General features: G+C 34.9%; 1 protein-coding gene across 1 annotated transcript; it reads right to left on the reverse strand.

Moving 5' to 3' along the window:
- Positions 1-686: 686 nt before the first annotated feature.
- LOC128161183 (uncharacterized) lies at positions 687-2419 on the reverse strand. The gene is made up of 3 exons (XM_052824413.1): positions 2308-2419; positions 1797-1862; positions 687-1453 (listed from the first exon to the last, which is right to left on the reverse strand). Exons 1-3 carry the CDS (start codon positions 2417-2419, stop codon positions 687-689), a joined length of 945 nt encoding a protein of 314 aa, XP_052680373.1.
- Positions 2420-23010: the final 20591 nt, after the last annotated feature.

The raw sequence follows: 23010 nt of genomic DNA on the forward strand, positions 1-23010 counted from the left end.
AATTTGATCCATATTATATATTAAACAAAGATGTCCCATCAAGGTATGAATATATGCCCGCAATGCATGATGTTTTTGCGATGACGTTAATTAGACAAAACCGCGTTCTTGGTTACCCCGCATTCGGCACACCTCTGCAGATCCGTACGATGTAGGATACCGGAATCGGCCGAGGTGCACCGAATGGGTTACCCCGTTCTGGATAGTTCTATTCCATTCTCTCGCCAGAGGTCGCGTTTCGCTAGCTTCTATCTTTCAAAACTAAAATCACGCATTCAAGAAGCGAATTGCCTTATTTTCTTTATTCAACATTTGTCAATTCTTAACATCTATGTATAATCCAAGTAAGTTCCTAATAAATACATTCACTGTATACGTTATCTATTGCACGGATATGTTTCCCACTGACTTGGATCTACTGACTTGGATCCGCCAAATCGTCTCCACCACTTTACTATCATTTTTGCTTTTTCGAGCTGGTTAATAGAAAATGAAACTAGGCTTTTAATTAATTTTACAATAATTATTAATCAACTGAAATTCAACTATAGCTTACGGACATCATACAACACGTGTTGAAATACCAAAGGTGTAAGCAGTTACGCTGGTGTAGGAATTTTTTAGTTGATTGGCAAAAAGTCTTGATTTATAAGAATAGATATTTCAATACTTTTAAAGTTCTAAACTTACTTCTTTGCTTCTTGAGAACATTTGCTGTTGAATTGAACCCAATCGATGTCCCCGTCGTTCAACTCAGTCAGTAATGTTATCCTCATTTCTTCTGATACTGCACTCATTTTGGTAAAATGCGTCTTCTTAATATCACCTTTTGGTTTTCTTCGAATTTTTTCTTCTTTCCAAAGAAACATGAAATCAATAATCCGGTCCCAGCATGACGCGGATGCAGTGGCAATCGATAACATACAATGGTATACATTGTGTAGTTTTGTTTTGGTAATACCCAGGATGTCTGCACATGTTTGTTTCCATGTTTTCATACTTGAGTTCTGTGGATTATTTAATTCCTCTTCATCGATAAGTTTTAGAGGCTCACGTCTAAACAACAGCATTAGCTCTTCTGGTGATGTGGGTCTCCCCAACTCATGGCCGACATTATGGTCAAACCCAAGCTTGAGAGCTTCTGTATCGCATAAGCCTTTGTATATTGTCATGTACACTGTAGGGGACATGTTGATCCCTTCTTCTAAAAGTTCCTGAAGTGCTACCCTGGAGTGATTTCCACCAATTGTTTCGACGTTAACATATCCACTGGTTCCTAATAAACGGATATCGAAATCATCCTTGAGAATATTGCCAAAGAAGATTATATTGTTCTCCGGTCTTTTCCTGAAAGCGGCTTTCAATGAATCCACGTGCTTTCTGTCAATTTGTCTAAGGCATCTTGCTGGATGTGGAGCAGTCATGTTTTTGACATACACTCTTATGCAGCGACCTTATAAGTAAAATGACGATTTTTAGAGGTACAACTTACTATCGTATTACATGAGTTATCTGTAATCTCTCTCTCCTCTCTTTTTATTCAGATCAAAAGTCTCTCATTCTTTCTTTCTCTCTCTCTCTCTATTCAGATAAAAAAAAATAATTTAAAGTATCTCTTTCTCTTCTCTCTCTCTTTCTTTTTCTCTCTCTCTTTCTCTCTCTCTCTCCTAAGATCAACAGATTATAATCTAAAATATCTCTCTCTCTCTCTCTCTCTCTCTCTCTCTCTCTCTCTCTCTCTCTCTCTCTCTCTCTCTTCAGATCAAAAGATTATAAAGATAATTCATTATGCTTACCAACGAGTTTGTTCCTTATTTGAGTTTCGAAAGAAATCGGTCCATCTGTATCTGTAGAATTATGCTCTGCAAAAGTCACAATTTTACGATGTAACAAAAGAAAAATAGATCATGCATAGTTAAAACATGTTGTAACTCGCATTCTTTCTACGAAGCAGTTGCTTAATATTATATTGAGTGATTATTTGAATTTGTTAATTATTCAGAATCCTGACTCCAAAATGTCTCTTAGTTCAGATCGAGCGATACCATATTTTTTAATTGAGAGTTTAGAAAGCCTTGAAAAAAAGAGAAATAATATCATATCTGATCGAATCAGAACCTATTATCAAAGCATTTATGAGTTCTTTCTATTAATATATCAAAATAAGGTTCACTAAAAACTTTCACTTTATCTTTCAGTTAACAATAAAAAAAATTACACGTCAATGAATCGTTATCGAATATCTATCTTGAATATAAGATTTGCCAAACACTATCAAATAATACAATGAGGTACATGTGAACTAACCTGCTCTTTGCTGCATAGGATGATTGACATTTTGATCTTCAGTTGAGTTTGCACTTGAGGTCTGGAGTTCTCTCTGAAAATCTGGTAATAAAATGAACCAATTAAGAAACATAATTATTGCATTGAGCGCTACACATGCTACGTGTATTAGTTAATGTTGGATATATGCGTTTCCTAATTAGGTTAACACGGAGCGTAAAGTGCAAAACGTTGCCTGTCTAGTATGCTATTTTATTCTGATACATTTCAGAGACGCAAAGCAACACCCAATACATGTAAGAATTTAGATAAAAGTCCAAGGGAAAAGAGAAAAAAGTGAAACTTAAATTCAGTTACATTTAATAATTCCTTGATTTCATATGGATCAATATCTTTTGTTTATGCATTTATACATGTCAATATGTATTCGTTTGCACTTTAAGAGTAACATGTATTCATTTTGTCATTTCACATACCATTAGTAAGAATGAGACAATATGCAGATCAGCTTTACAAAAACATTTGTAATCAATGTATTTTATTTATCAGGCACGTAGCATCGTTTTTGAAAGTGGGGGGGGGGGGGCAGACTCATCCAAAAAATCTTGACAAGCCTTCGAATTTGGTGTCAATTTTATAGTTACCTCTTATAGTAATCCATTCGGCGGGCGGCTTCAAATAGCGCTTATATTTTACCCCTATTGGTTTTGACGCTTCTAAAAAAAATCACCACAGAAGATATTGCGTGGATCGACTAGCTGAGGTGATTTATGTTTTGAACTTAATATCCGTTTCTTTAAGACCCGGCTTTAAAAACAAAGATCCCATACATACATTCATACATGTACATGTACGTGTACATGTACCTGTGTTGAGAAATGTCCACCAAGCAAACATATGAGGTAATTTCACGTACAAAAATCAAATGGACTTCATGTTAATGTTTTTTCACATGACATGAACAATAGTTAGTGTTAGTTTTATCTATTTCTCATAACCTACATTCTCACACAAAAGCATTTGCATATTTTTGAAATACATAATATTATGTTAAATGCCGACGAACACAACACCAACATGGAGTTCAAATGAGATTAAAGAATACTAGTATGTTGGTAAAAAAGAAAGATGTAGAAAATGAAACATTTTCTTGACATTCTAAACTAAATCATGGGAAAAGTAATCCCAATACCTATATTCAATTTGATGCCATTTTAAAGAGGAGGCCAAGAGCTTGTAAAATGCCATTTTTCGAGAGGCTGTATGCATTATAGATATATTTCATAACTGGACTAAGACCAGCATTTGTTAGAGACGATCATATTATCAAATCATTCTGAGAGTATTGCAGAATTCGAACATTAAAAAATTGGAATTATAAAAAATTAATTTTCTCGAAAATATGTCAACCAGACGCTTCATAAGTGTTCTTGATCTGTAGTTTGACATTTCGAAGCTTTTCAGCAAATTTCATATTATTCCTCAAACGCATAAAGAAAAAAAGTGTGGAAAACTGAAGTGGGACAGACAGACGCACGGACCGATGAACGGACGGACGGACGGACGGACGGACTGACTGACGGACTGACTGACGGACGCAGAGGAAAGCTATAGTCCCCTCCGATGATTTTACCAAATTCGGGGCAGTCGAAATCAGAAGAATGTTTCTGTGTCAACAGTACGTTGGTGTTAGCACGAACGGATTATCAGGGTCGGATGACACAGGCGTCATTGGTCGGGAGTTGATTAACGTGGTCACCTCTGCCATCAAGGTGCAGAGAACGTCATGAGTAATATTCCGGTTACTTGGTTCCATAAGCATGGCGTCCAGGATCCTTCGTACGAGCCCAATCATCCTTTCCCAAGCGCCTCTAAAGTGTGATGAATGTGGGGGATTGAATATCCAATTTGTCCCAGAAGCATATAAAAACTTCTTCAATGTGTCCTCTTCAACGCTGATTGTATCAATTTGCAGGTCATCTGTTGTTCCAATGAAATTGTTCTGACCGAAATATCTTAACTTTCCCTCTAATACTGGTGCACTGCACTGATGAATGCTGAAGAACTTAACGAAGCAACTACCTCTATGTGAATCACTCTCGTCACTAAGCACGTAAATAGAACACCCTATCGTTTGGAGGATGCACTCCCTCTTCGTGTTTTTCTAGTGAAGACCTGCCAGTGGCCGAAGACAACAACACCGACGTTGGTAAATGGAGGTGCAGGTTCAAGCCGGTCAGCTGGGATGTTAGCCAGTTTCTGTGCCGCAATCTTTCCTTTCAGCTTCTTGCAGGTGATGCAATCGTAAATAACTGAAGATACAAGTCTTTTTCCTTCTGTGATCCAGATTCCTGCAGATCTGAGAGCGCTTTCTGGAAGGTGACGGCCCTGGTGTTTCAATAGGTCATGGTGATGACGCACTTGTAAAGTAGCAATGTGATGAGACCCTGGGATAATAGCTGGGTTCTTCTCAAAGTTATCTAACTTCAATATGTTGAGTCTCCCTCCTACACATAGGATGCCCTGCTTGTCTAGGACTGGACCCGGTGCTTGAATCGTGCTTCCTCATGGGAGGGCATGGGCACTGCTGATACATCGAATCTCTTCGCTATAATTACTCTGCTGTACTACACTTATGATTAAGTTTTCAGCTTCACTGAAGGTAACAGACTGATTGTCTGACGTTTTCTTCTTTCCCCCTTAGCGTGCTCTAGTTTTCAGAATGCCGAACGCATTCACCAGTCTAGACCACTAAGAGAACCGCTAAAATCTGTCAACAATACTATGTCCAGATGTAGCTTCAGGTATTGGCTTGACTTCGGATAGGTATTTACATCAGATTTGCAAGTATTCAGATTAGAGACATCATCAGGTTCTAGTGACTGTTCCATGAGAAAATCAGTGGGTCCCTGGACCTAAGCACTGCTCTGAAGCTTGTTAGCTGCTATGCCTCTGGTTCCAATGCCAGCAGGGTTTAGTCCTATAGAATGTAATTCGATTGCTCCGGGGTCAATTGCTTGAGTATTTTCTCAACCTGATTCGAAACATACGCAAAAAACCTTCTCGTTAGGTTGGTAATATTCCCCAGAACTACTCTACTATTGGAGTAGAAATTCACAGAGTCAAACGTAATGTTCAAATGTTCGTTGGCCAATTGGTAGATTTCAACTGCAAGAAGAGCAGAGCACAATTCGAGTCTTGGTATCGTTTGCCCATGAGAGGGCGCAACTTTGGTCTTCCCAATAACAAATCCTACATAGTGTTTGTTTTCTTCATAAATCACATGAATGTAGGTAACCGCAGCAATTGCCTTCTCAGACGCGTCACAAAACACATGTAGCTTGATATGAGCATTTCCTTGCAGAGAACATGGAACATACTGACGGGGTATGGATACATCTTGGAGATCGGACAGCATCGTTTTCCATGTCTGCCATTTATGTCCTTCGATATCGATGTGTGGCTCGTCCCATCCGGAGCTTCCGACAGTCAGCTGTCGTAGTATCAGCTTCCATTTTATCGTCACCGTTGCGGCAAATCGTAAGGGATCGTAGATACTGTTAATCACGGATAATACTCCACGATGGGTCAGGGGTTTCTTCTCGCTTGAGATCTTGAAGGTAAATGTATCAAGGTTAATGTTCCAGTACAGTTCTAAGCTCCTTTGTGCAGGTAAGTCAGCTGACAGTGTTAGGATCTTTAGTTCCTTCGACAGATCGTCTGGATCGAATTCTCGTACGACATCCTTGCAGTTTGAAGCAATCTTATGCAGACGTAAATTACCATGAACAGCTATGGCATGTTGAGTTCGTTTCATCAGGTCTACTGTTTGTTTCTCGGGGGTACTGATATCAAACCATTATCTAAGTAGAAGTGTTTCAGAACAAAGTCTATGACATCTGGTCCAAAGAAATCCTTAACGTCTAATGCAGTTCTGTGTAGACCGAACGTGGCTACGGAGGGCGACGGCTTATTTCCAAACACGTGGACCCTCATCCTATGCTCTATAAGGTCTTCGTTGAAGTCATCGTTTCGGTGCCAGAAGAAGCACAAGTAGTTTCTATGATCGGGCCTAGCATAGAAACAATGAAACATTTGCTGTATGTCGGCTTTTATGGCCACTGGCTCCTTTCGGAATCTAATGAGCACTACGAGCAGACTGTTGTTCAAATCTGGGTCAGACATCAAGACATCGTTCCAGGAGAGTCCACGAAAGGTAGCCGAAAAATCGAAGAACACTCCTCTTATCTTGTCTTGCTTGTGAGGGTGATATCCTCCTTGTCAACAGTTCATGCTCATAGTTTCGTTGTTAGAGAAACTTGGGTCATTCCTGACACGACTCATCTACCTTACAAAGTCAACAAAAAACTTAAACGGTGGAAAGCACTGCTTAGTTTCTTTGTAGTTGTAGGCCCTTGTGATCAACTTTTCCCTCACGTTGTGAGATAGCTTTTCTATGATTGGATTAATTCCAACTGAAGAGTAGACGTATGCTAGAAGCAGCTTGCATGCTGTCTGTTCCTTTTAACTTAGAATTTCTGTAAGGAGATCAGCGAGTTCTGTGCATCCTTGATGCTAAGTCTATGAAATGTTGTAAGCTTTAGAATGCTATCAATCATTTCGGGTGCACCACATCTTTGGTCCGACCTCTCCAATAGGAGATGCAGAGCTTTGGACGGGTTGTCTGCATTGAAGGTCCGGATACTCAAGGCATATGAGCTGATTTCTGGCCCTAGCCACTTCACCAAAAGGTCAAGTTGACCAAAATCAGAAACTTGTAAGTCGCCGGGGACATTTTTGAAACTTGATTTCCACACGAAATGGGTTTCCGGTTTATCACAAAATCGATAAAGTCTCGACATTAACAGTTCTCTCCTCAAGAGGAATTTGGAAATATCAGGAAACATAGGAATGTTTGGGCGGCTGACAGGTGGCATCTCTGCGCATGTTGTAGCCGGTGTTTGCTGACGTTGATCTGGTTCAGGAAGGTCACAATACGTATCTACTGGGTTATTAGTCAGAACTGCACGGTGCGAGTCGTTCACCTCATGGGTAACATGATATACTGGCCGTGGTTCGGATTGTGGTCTGTGTGTAGCGTTCTGTGGAACAACGGATGCATCTGGGCACATAGTTTCACTTTGTTGTTCCAAACGCACAGTGTTCACATATTATTCACTAGTTCTCCCATGAGGGTCTTCCTCTGGTACACGAATATCATCATCAATGTTATCAAATTCACTTAAGTCACCTCGAACAGATTCCTGTTCATACACTCTAGCTTCTGCATCCAGTGCAGCTGCTGTTTTCTTGGCTGTCAGTAGATCCATATATTCGATGTAATCCGATCTCCTTCTTACTGCTGAGGCCCTAATACCGTATAACGGGTAATTTTTACTGCTGTGATTTTTTATGAATTTGTCTTAAAATAACGCGATTTGAATTTTTACGCATAATATTTTTTTACGAATTGGACATGTCCGTAAAAGTTAAAATCATCCGTGGTAAAAGGAGAGACAATTTCACCATGACTTTGTTACAGTTATTACACATACAAATCAGAAAATCGTGTTTCTGTTCACGAGTCCTTAATTATTATGATTGTGTTAATTCATTTACCTTTATTTCATATGTGATATACACTTTACTTATTCCTTTTAATCTGGGTATCATCATTGATTTACACCAAGTGCTAGACCGGGAAAAAAGAAAGACACCTCCATTTCAATATCTCTCTCTCTCTCTCTCTCTCTCTCTCTCTCTCTCTCTCTCTCTCTCTCTCTCTCTCTCTCTCTTCCAACCAATAGAAACAACTCATCTCAAAATTCAAAGCATTTATTCACATGACATAAACTGAACTGTTATCACAACGTAACCAAAAACGCTCAAATATACCTACATGTAGAGCCGTCAGGGACTGAGCTGGTCATGAACATTACTCTTATACGTATGATGAAGATTTATGTGCGGTTTTTTTTTTACTTCTGTGAAAATTTATTTTTTTAAGATTTATAAAACTCGTAAAAATTAGTAAAAACAGCACGTAAAAATACCCGCTATACGGTAGTTGCTTGGTCAATCTCATCCTGTTCCTGAAGCTGCAATAACATTTCCTGAGTGCTGCCTCCTCTTCAGATAGCCTTATGAGAGCACGAGCGGCTTCAGCGTTGGCACGCTTCATGAAGCTTGAAGAGGATGAATGTTTCGTACTGCTTTGCGATCCGTGTTTCGATGTGGGTTTCTTCATGGAGCGGGTATCCTTCTCACAGGATGAGACCGGCTCCTTCTTGACGCTGACGGGGTCCACTACTTCCAATGGCTTCATGTGGGTCTTTTTACTATTCTGCCTCAAGAATGCAGATAGTTAACCAACGTAGATAACAATTTATTTGTGAACTTGGTAAAAAGCTACAATAAAACAAAATGATAATAAGTACATAATTAAAACATATATGACACAAAATTACACATTTCCACAACTTCCCTACGACAGTATTAAGGTTCTGAGCAGATTATGCATTCAGCACATATTATGAAGAAAACTAGCATATATTGCAAGCATACATATATATGACCTATTCATGACGCTACTGATGGACCGTAGATAAAAGTATTAATATGAATACACAATATTATGAATTATACTATTAGATGCACGTTAACAAACTAATTTTTGTTATATTACGACGACAATCTATTGACAAGATACAGTATACGTTTATGGTAAAACAATTCATCACGACTAGATACAGTATTCAGTGATTCGTAAATTAACAACACATCGATATGGCATTATGAATTATCTAGATGTAGGTAGCAAATATTGTAAATACTTACACCGTGGCGAACCAGAGTAGTGGGACGTTGCTAACAGCGTCTGACTAGCGTGTCGTAGCGGAAACAAGTTACTGTATTCCTTTTAAAGGAATGATCGGCAATAATGATATATTGATAGCTAGAAGCAATCAACATGATCAGTTTTATGTAAAATAATTTTAAAAGTACAGTATTTTTTACAAAATATAGAATATTTTGAATCTGTGCTCCATAATTTTATCATTTTAAACCTTCAACAAATTTAATCTTGAAATTAATTTGGGGAAAGCCGTTCGTAAACTCCTTGTCTAGTTTTATATTTTTAACGTAATTATTAAATGTTAATGTATCTTCTTTTTCTTCAGAATACTGAGTAGGGCTCGTCAAAGAGCAATAACACGTATACAAAGAAAGAGTTGTATTAAAAAAATTTAATGCGACTGAAAAACATTGAATGCCATCATAACTTGCTATTGAGATCGCATTATAACGTTACATTGTTTATCAATCAAGCCGTCTTCCTAGCTACTATTATGCAACATCAATAGATCGAGGTCAGTTCATGGAGCATCTTCTTATGACTGAGGTCAGTTCATCGAGGTCAACTGTATTACTGAATGAATCTTTCGATCGAAATTCTTACGCGTGAGACAAAATGTGCATTCTTGAATTAACAGGTCGAACTTTATTTTATGTATGTTTGAAGCTCTTAAGGTAAATGAATTGAAATAAAACTGAGTAAAATGTTGTATAAATACTAAACCAAACTTCAAGTTTTTATAAGAACTACTTATGCAAGCGGAATGTGTGCGCACGTGGAAGCATTTGCCGGATGCCTCTTTAATTACTAGCGCTCTCGAGCGCTAGCAACTAAGTTAGTCCTTTTCACTGGAATACGCATGCTCGACTCCACATGTAGAGGGGATTCTGGGAATACTGTACTACTGTAGATAAACTGTACCATTTGAATTTCGTCTTATCATCTTCACGTGAAGTTTTGTGTTTTATCGTTAATGTCATAAAGTAACAGTAGGTTCGGTCTTAAAAAAAATGTTATTTTAAATATTATGATAAATTACATGTAGCTAGCTTTATCTTAAATTCCTTCAAGCTCGGAAGACAACTTCGGATATGTTTTCCGAGCTTGCCGGAAAGGCCCGAGAAGATACGATTGCTACAATACAGTACCAATGGTTCCTGAAAATGTTCACCTCGAAATTGAAATTACAGTAGGCACATAATGATTAAGGCGCAGCCAATGTTAATTGATCGATTCAGAAATTTAAATCAATGTTTTAGATATCTGCTTCTGTGTTTTATAATTGCTACAGCGTTAGCTCACCAATCTTTTTAAAAGATAAGCTTGTATGGACACAACAGTGATCGCCCGAAGTCTATCACAAAAAGTGATGCAAAAATCGTGCACACCTCTTTAATACAGAAGAGTTCTAATTTTTCTAAAAATTCGTACAAAAACTGATTTGTACAAAAACAATATTAATAAAAAAAAAAGTACCAACACAAGCACTGTACATATAGTTTATTTGTTATTTTATCCTGATTACCGACGAAACACAATGTAAGGGTAACTCCCAAGACACCCCGAATAAATCGTTTATCTTGCGTTCATAAAGCGTTCACATATCGTCACCGTGCGTTCACCGTTCACTTTGCGCTACGTACGCGCTCTGCGATCGCTCATCGTTCACCGTTCATTAGCCTTCATAACATTTTGTTCAACATGCGCTAATTGTACATCCACAGTGCGCTCACCGTTCAAGTGGGAAAGTAGAACGTTTTAGGGACTGTAGCTTAAAATTGTAAAAGATATGCATGAAATGACTGTGTAGTGAAAATATAGGGGTTAAAAATATCTTTGAATAATAGTCATTCCTATTTATGGACAATACACCATAATACTCCCCTCTAAATAACTTGAAATGTTCGTAAATGTGCAATTATTAAGGTAATATTTAGAAATAATATATGTATATGTATCCCAGAATTTTTTACTTCGTAAATAGCAAGGAATCTTATAAACAAAATGGACGTAAAATAACATATTATCAGAAAACAATGTAATTGTTTCAGTAGTTTAGCAAATATCATTGATAATGATTATATCTAAATTTTACAAGGACTATTTTATATATTCATTTATACGATTGATTAGTAAATAGCTTTTACTTATATTTTGATACAGAGATGCACCTCTCTCAAAGTTGCAGTAAAGGATAAGATTCCTGAGGCAAAAGCTGTTTCTCCACCACCACCACCACCCCCTCCACCGGTTGCACCTATGTGAAATAGAAAAAATAATAATGTTAGAAAATGTTTTCTTAAGAAATCATATCAAAATCACTTAAAAATCATATCAAACTCACAAATTCACGGTTTTGCTCTATGGTTTAGACATGATCCATTTAATGAATCATACCCAAATCATAGGTGACAAATAAGGAAGTATGATCCTATTGTGGTTTGTTTCTTGGTTTTGAATCTGCTATGATTTTCTTGTGGTTCTGGTATGTGCTATTATCTTAGAAGGCAACAGAGGATGCGTTTGAAATGATTCGTTAATTGTCAGATAAACTGACCACTAAGAATTAAGATTTCTGCATAACAGGAAGTTGAGTTGCAAATTTTGAATGTTCATCTTGGAGCCTAAATGTGATGTACTTGTCGGGAAAATGTGTTATTGTTGGGCATCTCGCTCTATCTTGGCCTATTTATAAAGTGAATTTATGGAAGTATTTTGGAGGACTATATTCTTATTCACTTGAGGTAAATAATATTTTATAAGGACTAATTTACAATACACTATCAAGTGATTTATTAAGTGAAGCAAACAACTAATGCATGGATGTACATGCATGTATCATTAGTTCAGACCGGGAGCTACAGACCTGCAGCTAGGTTTTGAAATGCATATGTAATATTTTAATTTGTACAATTCATGTAATAATTGCTAGAAGAGTTTGAAATAACAGTATAATTACATAATGTATCATCTAAATTATGGAGGGTTTGATCCTTTGTTCTAATTCAGATTATAATGGCTTTACAATACAGTTCATGTGACTTATATGTATACTATTTTTCATATTTGGTTATTGACAATGTATTTCAAATATTTAAAGAATATAATAGTCTGTTGCAAATTATAAATCAAGTGTTCATTTTTTTTCTGTAAGAGATTATTGTATAATATAATTATTGTCCTTTAACAGGTCATACAAGAATCACGGTTTTGATACGAGTTGTTAGTTACACCAGATCATACTAGGACCATGGTTTTGATACGAGTTGTTAGCCACAACAGATCATACCAGGATCATGGTTTTGATATGAGTTGTTTGTTACAACAGATCATACCAGGGCCATGGTTTGCTTGCAATTTGTTTAGTTTAACAGATCATCCGAGAATCATGATCCATTAACTCATTTGTATGTGAAATTTTCCTATACCGAAATCATCCACAGGATGAATCTCTGCCATTCAGTCAATTGAAAGGTGACTGAAAGGTAACTGAAATGTGACTGAATGGCATATCTCTGCCATTCAGTCACCTTTCCAGACCAATCAGTTATCATTCAGTCGACTGAATGGCAAAGCTTCATCCTGTGATCTCAAAACCATGATTTACACACAAGTCATTGATATGATCCCGTAGGCTATTTTTCTGTTTGGGCGGAGTAAAAAATAAGGTTCTTGTGGCAAAAACTGTTTTTCAAACACAATCCCTATGTGGAATGGAAAGAACAAAATTTATTTAGCCTTTAATTTAGTCATATTTCTGGCCATATTTTTGATCTTATCTAAGAATTGTAGAATTATAAAAAGATCACGTGTTTAAAATTTAACATACTTCATGCTAAAAACATTATTGATTTCGTTAGCTTGAGGTCACTTAAATTATTATTCGTCGCATTTTCACAAAAATAGCCAAAACATAGTACGTTATACATGTACATTCTTCAGATAAAGGTACCGAAAATATAGGCCAAATACGTCAACATTAATAACAGAAATATGTTGTATGGTTAATGTTGTTGGTGTTAACACGCGAAACTTGTTCAGTTTACGTATGTGATTATTCTATATGGTGATAAAAACTACTTTGAAATTTGCAATTTTGACTTTTTTTCCCAAACCATAGAAAATATTGCTATACTGGTGATGTCATACATGTATTTAAAACAAAATCATATATATATATATATATATATATATATATATATATATATATATATATATATATATATATATATATATATATATAGTTTTAAACTTGGTCAATTGTCTGGTCAACTGCAAATTTATGAGCTTGTTGATGGGTCTTTGTTTAATTGTCGGGTCTTTTTTGAGCTGTTGGGTCATCGACCCAACAATTATAGACCTAACAATTAATCGTAGCTCTATTTCCTTACAATCGTAAAAATGTGTAAAATGAACTGTTTGTCTGTAACCTGAACTGTTGGGCCTTAATTTCCCGTGAGGGTCACATATTATCATTGTCCAATCAGAAGTCGCGTGAAAATGGCGCGAAATTAGATGCGGAATGAACCGAAATTCACCGAAGACCCACGTAGTGGTTGCCACTATGATGCAGAGGTATATATACATTTTACATTTACGCTGCTTTAATAAGGTCCAATGGAATTAATTTTGTAATATAAATATGAACACTATCAAAGATTGATATATTTGAAAGGTATAATGTCGTTGAAAAGTATAATGCTGAAGAAACCTTCGTTTTTATTGGAGTTCGAAATTCCTCTGCCTAACTGAATTGTCTTGACTATACCTTAAAAGCACAGAAACAATTAAGGATTTTAAAAGTTTTAAGGTTATATTCTCTATTCTTTATAACATTCGAGTGTAGTGCCTGTATGAACCGAACCAGGTCCGTAGGAAGGAATTTCACTTTGGAAGGGGGGGGGGTGGGGTGGGGGGCACAATTCCTTGACTGACAAAAAAATAACCCCCCAAAAAGAAGGTCATCAGATGTTATTATTGAGGGGGCACAAGCATATAAAAGCTTATGTTTTCTATCCGCACATCAGCTGATCAACGCACACTTTTTTTCTTTTGCTTTCAGAAGAAACAACAAACGTAAAAGGCCTCTAATGGTGGCCAAAGAACGCATTGAAAGAAAAAGGGATTTAGAATTCCTCAAAAAAATTTGGATTAGTGATGAGATACGTAAGTACATGTAATAATAGACCTGTAAGTTTCATGTACATGGGTTGCTCCTGGTTTATATTTATTATTTTTTCTCTGAGAGGCATTCTTTGCATTTATTGATAAAACTCTGGTGAATGAAGTGTTGATATTTTGCCCAAGTTAATTGCTCCTAGGTACATAAACACATTTTTCATATAAACATTACAAAAATACTTGTTTGTTTGCTTTAGATTTGAATACTACTGTTTTGAATTGATACAGTAATGAGTTGTTTCACTTCTATTTAGATTTAAGAAATAGTCTGCAATTTTGTGAATGTTGCAGAATACTTAACCCCCAAGGTAAAAGATGTTGTTTGAAAAATTAAAGCTGAGGCATTCGCTGAGACTTTTATATTTCAAACAACATGTATCGACCTCAGAGGTTATTCTGCATCATTCACGACAACAAGGACTTTATTTATTTTATTTTAGGTATATATACATTTTTACATTTACACTGCTTTAATAGGGTCAAATGGAATTAATTTTGTAATATAAATATGAACACTATCAAAGATTGATATATTTGAAAGGTATAATGTCGTTGAAAGGTATAATGCTGAAGAAACCTTCGTTTTTATTGGAGTTCAAAATTCCTCTGCCTAACTGAATTGTCTTGACTATACCTTAAAAGCACAGAAACAATTAAGGATTTTAAAAGTGTTAAGGTTATAATCTCTATTCTTTATAACATTCAAGTGTAGTGCCTGTATGAACCGAACCAGGTCCGTAGGAAGGAATTTCACTTTGGAAGAGGGGGGGTTGGGGTGGGGGGGGGGGGGCACAACAATAAATTTTGAAAATGATTTTCAGTTGGGGAGGGGGGGGGGGGACAAAATTCCTTGACTGACAAAAAAAATAACCCCCCAAAAAGAAGGTCATCAGATGTTATTATTGAGGGGGCACAAGCATATAAAAGCTTATGTTTTCTATCCGCACATCAGCTGATCAACGCACACTTTTTACTTTTGCTTTCAGAAGAAACAACAAACGTAAAAGGCCTCTAATGGTGGCCAAAAAATGCATTGAAAGAAAAAGGGATTTAGAATTCCTCAAAAAAATTTGGATTAGTGATGAGATACGTAAGTACATGTAATAATAGACCTGTAAGTTTCATGTACATGGGTTGCTCCTGGTTTATATTTATTATTTTTTCTCTGAGAGGCATTCTTTGCATTTATTGATAAAACTCTGGTGAATGAAGTGTTGATATTTTGCCCAAGTTAATTGCTCCTAGGTACATAAACACATTTTTCATATAAACATTACAAAAATACTTGTTTGTTTGCTTTAGATTTAAATACTACTGTTTTGAATTGATACAGTAATGAATTGTTTCACTTCTATTTAGATTTAAGAAATAGTCTGCAATTTTGTGAATGTTGCAGAATACTTAACCCCCAAGGTAAAAGATGTTGTTTGAAATATTAAAGCTGAGGCATTCGCTGAGACTTTTATGTTTCAAACAACATGTATCGACCTCAGAGGTTATTCTGCATCATTCACGACAACAAGGGCTTTATTTCTATTCTACTTACAGCTTTTAAATAGGAATGATCGTTTCCTCTATAGAGAACAAAACAAACAAAGGCCACTATGTCTGGAATACACAATGTTTCATTTTACACTAGAGGATCAATTTGTTTTTACTTGTATATCAATTGCATGGGATGCAGACGATTTTAGCTTTTGTTGGGTTAAAATATTCTTTATTAAATGTATTTATAAATCTGTTTGTAACATATATTAATTATCTTTTATGAAAGTAAATTTCAGGTGTCTATTTCATTGCTTCAAAAGTAAAATCATGTAGTGTATTAAATATTGGAGGAGGTCAGTGAAACAACCCAACTTAGCTATAAAAAGTGACATTTATCAGCTGTTTTAGGCAATACAAACTCATTAGACTGCAGTAGACAATGCATCGATATGGTCTAAATAAGAATTAGATTCTACAGTGAAAATTCATATTAACTGTATAGAATAAATATGTGTTTCTAATGTTATTATTTTTTTTAATTATTATTTTTTTTTATGAAGTTTGTCATTTATTGGTGAATAATAGGGATGGGACAATCCACCGATGCACTGATGCATCATGGTATTTATTTTGACGAATTTGGATCGATACATATACCATTAATACAACGATACCTAAGCAACCCTTTTTTTATTTTCCAAAAATATTTGAGCTTCATATATCAGCTATTTTTAGTCCGCTCGCCTAATATGAAAGTACAAAGATGACCGAATACCTTGTAAAGTAGTCAAAACTGTTAGGAAGCTAAATCTGGAGTGTGGACAACTTTTGTATTACTTGTTTATGAAAAAGTAGTGGATACGAGACTAAAATAATGTGTAAATTGTGCAACGCTTATTTTAAATATAATAAAAACAACTTTGGACATGCGGTAATACATCAACAGATTGAATAAATTTTAAAACCATTATTCATGTTTTCATTTAGTTGCAATGTATCATAATATGTATCGTATCGCATCTCATGCATCGTGATATTTACCAAATCAGCTAAGTACAGTATTTCCCAGCCCTAGTAAATAATGTCTGCAGCATTTCTTTGATCTTGACAATAGCTGTAGTAGAAATGAAAATTATCACTAGCTCCTTCTTAGATTCTGAAACGTAAATTTGTTTATCTCTGATGTTAAAATTCTTTATTTTTTGCAGACTGGGGAGTTGTAACAGAAAAACGTCTATGTTAAGGGGATTTTATTGCAGAACACAGGGGCCAATTATGCATAGAAGAACCAACGGAGAGTGCTTACACATTTTTTCACAAGAAGACGAAGTACTGGTAAGTCAGTTTTGTACTAGTAGGTCAATATAGATGCAGAGGTTTTTTGAGGCAGTAAGTGGCTGACAACCTGCCCTGTAGACTGTAAAAAAAACCAATTGATGTTTATCACTCCTTTGATAATGAGCACTGATTTGAAAACATTTTTAAAACATGTATGTTATTTTCCTTTTAAACAAAGTCGAAGGGATCTGGTAACTTGTGTTTTAAAGTAAGAAAGTGTGTCCATGTGTAACAGAAGTAATGATTGACATGAGGTTCAATGTTCTCTTGTGAAGGGATTCTACACTTATGGTGCCAATGTTCAAAATTAGAATTCACACAATATCAAAAATACTTTCAAGGACTAACCTAGACCCAAAATGTAGTGACACTTCACTTTTCTTTTCAAAGCAAATTAAAAAGAAGTTTTGAAGATCAGGGAGACATGATGCGCAAATCCACTAGCCCTGTCTAGGGCATGTGTCTCATGATTGTCTGTGTCCAGTTCATTTTGTGATCAGGCAGGTCGATTTCCAGACAGACTTGTCTGATTAGCAAGAGAATCGTTTTACCTTCGAAGAATATTGTGAATATGATTTTTTTTTAAAAATTAATATTCCACAGAAGTTTTAGCCACTAGCTGTCATAGTTTTGAAATGATGCCATCAGGGTTCAGTCTCTTTTCACTATAGATATTGTTAATTGACAGTGGTGTTCAAGACTAAGTTGCAGACAGTAATACTGCATTTTCCAATTGTAAAGTTTAGAAAAAGCATTTTGATTACAGTGGCTAATGCACTGATTTTTTTAGGGAGTTAAACAAGCATTAACAAGAGTGAAAGCTTTTGATTGTACGTGTAATAAAACAAGAATGACGTTAAAACACAAACTTTATTGACATACATTTCTTATAAAAGAAGGTGTTAACATCAAACAATATGCATAATTTGCACTAAAGTTAGAATCTAAAATATCTGTTTTACCAGCTCCACTTGCCGATAAAACTCGGTTTGCGACTGTTAAATCAACATTAATGGTTGAAAATAGCAAATGAGAATACTTTATTCCCTAATTGTTTTGAGTTACAAATTAATGTTAAATATTATTATCGATATATCTTTTAGCTCTTCAAAATTCTTTATATATGTTCAGATTTGGGCAAGTTAATTAGGAATTCTGACAAGTAACATTAATGGGGTTGGAAACTTGATGGATGGACAAGTGGATATATTTCATGATCAGTTACTGGTAATATTGAGGACTGATGAAGACTTCTTTTTCTCAAAAGTAGATAATGAAAATGTTGGGTCTAGAAATATATATTGCTGTTGGGTCTAAGACTCTTGGATATGTGTATGTACATGTAGCACAGTATTATTGGGTCATAAACATGTGACAGGAAGTGGCATGGAAAAGAAAATGGAAGAAGAAAATCTCCTTGTAACTCTCCTTATAACGGAAATAATATCATCCATTTTTTTGCTTTTCATTTGTGTAGTTATCTTCTATGTAAGTGTGAGGTGGACAAGGTTATTCCATTCATGGAATACAGACATACAGTAAAAAAAAAGGTATATGTATCACTATTAAATGTCTTAGTATTTTGTCTATGCATCTGAATGCTTTTCCATGCCCTAATGCTCATCTCATGTATGTAAATTTTTCACATAATTGTCTAGAGCATCAGGCAAGTTAAGGATAACTTTTTCTATAGTGTGAAACTAAAGATTAAAAGCTAGACAACTAAATTAATTGTGTGCAGATTGTTATCTGCATTTTAACAACAGTTAGCAGAAACAAATTTACTGATGATTAGCATTTGGTTTGTCTTAAATGTAACCCCATAGTATAGGGTCCATGTTCTTGACAGATTAGAATAGAATTAGTAATTGATACATTAAATATAGGCCCTTTAGTGTGGTCTGACACGTGTGACCCAATAATTTAAGTACATGTTCTAGACCTTTTTTCATCGCAAAACATTACTCATTTTGATTTAACTTTCTGACAGAAAATATCTATTTGGAATATGATTATGTATTGTAGAAATGAGAACTGATGAAAACACAGGGTGACCAAGGAGTTTTCAGCATCAGAGAGAAAAACCAAAGATATGTATCAGCAACCTGCATAGAAAAGTCTGGGCTCTACACATAGACAGATAGTCATGGCTCTAGAATAACCAATGAAACACTCATTGAGGATCTTGGCAATGGTAATGTATTTGATACATTTGTATGATCCACAATATTGTCTAACTATTAGGCCCATGTTTCTCAGCAAAAATGTCTACATGTTGATGATTAGCAATTGGTTTGTCTTAAATGTAACCCCATATTATAGGGTCCATGTTCTTGACAGATTAGAGTAAAATTGGTATTTGAAATATGTAGGCCCTATAGTGTGGTCTGACATGTGTGACCCAATAGTTCAGATACATGTTCTAGACTCTTTTTATTGCAAAACCTGCCTCATTTTGATTAAACTTTCTGACAGTATATATGTATCTAAGATATGATTACATATGATTGCGCCCATGAGAAAAGGGTCCTTATGACGTTTTGTATAAAACAGAGAAATAACGTCACAAAAAAATGACGTTACGTAAAAGAAAAAAAAATCTCGTCTGAAAGTACAAAACAAAGTAATTTCGTTACTTCGTTTATGAACATGTGTCTTAATGCTGAAACGTGTTTAATAGCAGTGCCCCACACTGCAGTATCTTTTATAAAAAATAAAATGAACATATTGATATCTATTAAATATTTGACTTATTTATATAAGTCACGACCGAATGTAGATTCCGTGCTTGTTTGATACGAACAAAAAAAACAACTCTTGATCATCCGCATAAGAAAAACTTGTACTGCATACTGCAGTGTCGGAAAGAATAACACGATTAAAAAGTTTACATTCCGTAGATTAACTTGCGGTACTGAATCTGATTTCTGAATTTTTGAATATAATATAATTTTTGAGTTACCGGTTAATGAGAAATCATTATAATCACGACCACGTTTTTTCTACCGATTATAACTTGTTGATCCGCCCGTCGGCATCTGTTTACTCGTGCGACCGACTTTAACTTCATGTAGGTCTTCCATTTTCATCTAAACAGGCTCTGAATTTCTGAAGATTCGGGTCAACAAAGAAGTTTAACAATCTGGGTGAAACCCATATCCTTTTTATAACAAGATAAATATTTTAATCACTGTTTATAAAGGCATTTCGGAAAACAAGAAAGATAATCCACTTCTGTAGAAAATACCATGAGGCTCCGCACGGGGAAACCGATATTAAATAAGATGTTCAATGTATTTCATGTTCAATATTAATGAGTGTTCTTAAAATCTGAATTAAATAGACTAGTGAATGAGTTATTATCAAAAATAGGTAGTCTATAGGTTGATACTACTTGCAGATCCAGTCGTTTATCAATTGATATAACTTGATGTTGCGTTTTATTTATAGTAAGCCAATTTTGTTGATTTTTTAAAATAGATAATAATAGGTTTTCATTTTAACTCCGTCTAATATTCAGACTTTCTAGAGATTTTATAGATCATATATACATTCCGAAAATTGTTTTAACTGAATGTTAAAAAAAAATGTTTACATGTAACTATAAAATGTGTTGCATATAGATTTAGGCGCAAAGGCGCAAGTGAGCTTTACAATTGTCATTTATTTGTTGCGAACATAGATTTATACAATATAACCAACACCTTATTTTTTGACCCCGCTCTTTTTCTCCTGTGGTCGGCCAGTTATATTTTTTAGGCAAAATAGCGGTATTATTTAATAGGTGCTTATACAGTGCGGATTATTCCGAATAAAAATTAAAATATTTTTCTTTCAACTCTTCATTTGTTTGAGTGCAACAAATTTGTAAAGAACAGATAGACATTGACCACGAACATTTAATCGGCTACTTTCTCTGAGTCATCAAAATGTGTTAAAAAAGCGTACATGTTTATTGTAGTATATAATAATAAAACATTAAAAAAAAATTAAGGCAAAGTTACGTTTACAGAACCTTTTTGTGCAGCGATTCAGTGATCTAATATTTCAAATACTTATGTTGGCTAGCAATGTACATGTACTGGTTTAGATTATTTAAAGCTACTGTATTGATTACAAGTCCGTGCAAAAAAATTAAACAATAATTAACAATTGATTAGATTTTTTTTTCAAATTCAAATTAGTTGTCCAAAAGTTTTGGGAGCCTGATTTCTTTCAATATATATATTTTTTTTTGGAGGGGGAGAGGTATTGACCCATTTCTTCTGAAAAATTTCCTAAATGACAAACGGTATATGCATGTAAATTGTGCGTACAATATCTATTGTAAATAGCTTTTAGAATATAACATGCTCAGTTTGTTTTATAATACACGTAGATGCATTTCGGCAGATAAGATACAAGTAATTTTAGAGGACGCTTAAAAACATGAAAGAAGTTTTTTAATTTAAAAAGGTTAGTGTGCTATTCATTCAAAAACTACGGGACATTTGAGCTACATATATAAGCGCTAAATTATTCATGTGTCTACAAATACCCCATGTAAACAAATGAGCTAACTCATTGTATTAACGTGTGTTTAATCACATTAATCACATGTCGACAAATAACCCATATAACAAATGAGCCAACTCATTGTAGTAACATGTGTACACGTTGAGTCATTACATTCTAATTAAATTTCGACGTAAACTATAGTTTTCATTAAACCTAAGAGTATTTAACTTGTGCCCGATTTTATTCTTTGACAAAATCATATTATAATTTATTGCTTCAGGAACTTGATAATCTAAATGATAAACAATGTTGTCTTGACAAAAATAGTGGGTGCTACAAAAACATTAAGAAAATGCTACGAGAGAAAATCACAAGCTTTTAGTGCTTGTATTGAGATTTCAGTAAAAGAAATGTCGAGTGGAGAGGGTAAATAAATCAAGGTTCGCGATTCGATACCTTTGTACAATATCATTTCCATATCACTCCTATTAAAATGGAACCAACTTTTTTTTTCAATTCCACTACGCTTTTATTTGTCATACATACAGTAAACTGTTGTCAGTTAACTTTATGAAAATATTGGTGCTCACGATTTCCATGATTTTATATTCTTGCAATTTCACACAAAACAGAAACAATGCGGAATAAGTGCTCGTGTAAAATATGAAAATCTGTAATATCAGTAACGTTACATATTGATTTACACATAAAAAGAAAACAAAATTAACTACGATGAAGAGTTTTAATTGTGGCAATAAACGTGAGATAAAATAAACATACGTTCGATCCTGGACAAATTTAATTGAACTCAAACAAGAGCATATCTCATTTCATACTTTGACTAGATAAATATTATTTTCTTTTTTAACTTTAATTTTAATTCTAACTCAAACACATTTACGAATTTATTGAAATGTCCATGTATCTGTATCGCACATTATCATGCTTACTTTCAATATGTAGTCCCCATTTAGTTTTGCAGATGCCTATGCTAATTGTCAAACTCTCAAAATCCATGCCAAGCTTGCGAAGATGATTATAATCATTATATGGATATAAACTAAATTAGAATTTGGTGAACTCGGTGTATCTTTTATTGATGCACGTAGGAGCAAAATGACCGGCGCGAATTGTCTCTAAGACCGAAACTTCCTGCAATCTTACTAAGCTTGCTGCGTATTTTCATAAACCAATTACAGCAAATACACTACCGCTTTGCCTAAAAAGCGACTTTTCATTTAAACGACTTGATCGAATTCACGTGTGAATAGAGACAATTTTAGGTAAAGTAATGTAGTAAGGAACAAGAGTAAATACAGTGTATGAAAGAAAGTAATTCAAATTATTACGGATTACAAAAATAT

Source organism: Crassostrea angulata, chromosome 8 (genome assembly GCF_025612915.1).
Source record: "Crassostrea angulata isolate pt1a10 chromosome 8, ASM2561291v2, whole genome shotgun sequence".
Classification (NCBI taxonomy): Eukaryota; Metazoa; Mollusca; class Bivalvia; order Ostreida; family Ostreidae; genus Magallana; species Magallana angulata.

Coding starts and splice junctions, on each gene's coding strand:
- LOC128161183 (XM_052824413.1), bottom strand. CDS start 2,419: ATGTTTCTTAATTGGTTCATTTTATTACCAGATTTTCAGAGAGAACTC. Junction 1,863..2,307: donor TCCTATGCAGCAAAGAGCAG/GTTAGTTCACAT, acceptor TGACTTTTGCAG/AGCATAATTCTACAGATACA. Junction 1,454..1,796: donor AATAAGGAACAAACTCGTTG/GTAAGCATAATG, acceptor TTTACTTATAAG/GTCGCTGCATAAGAGTGTAT.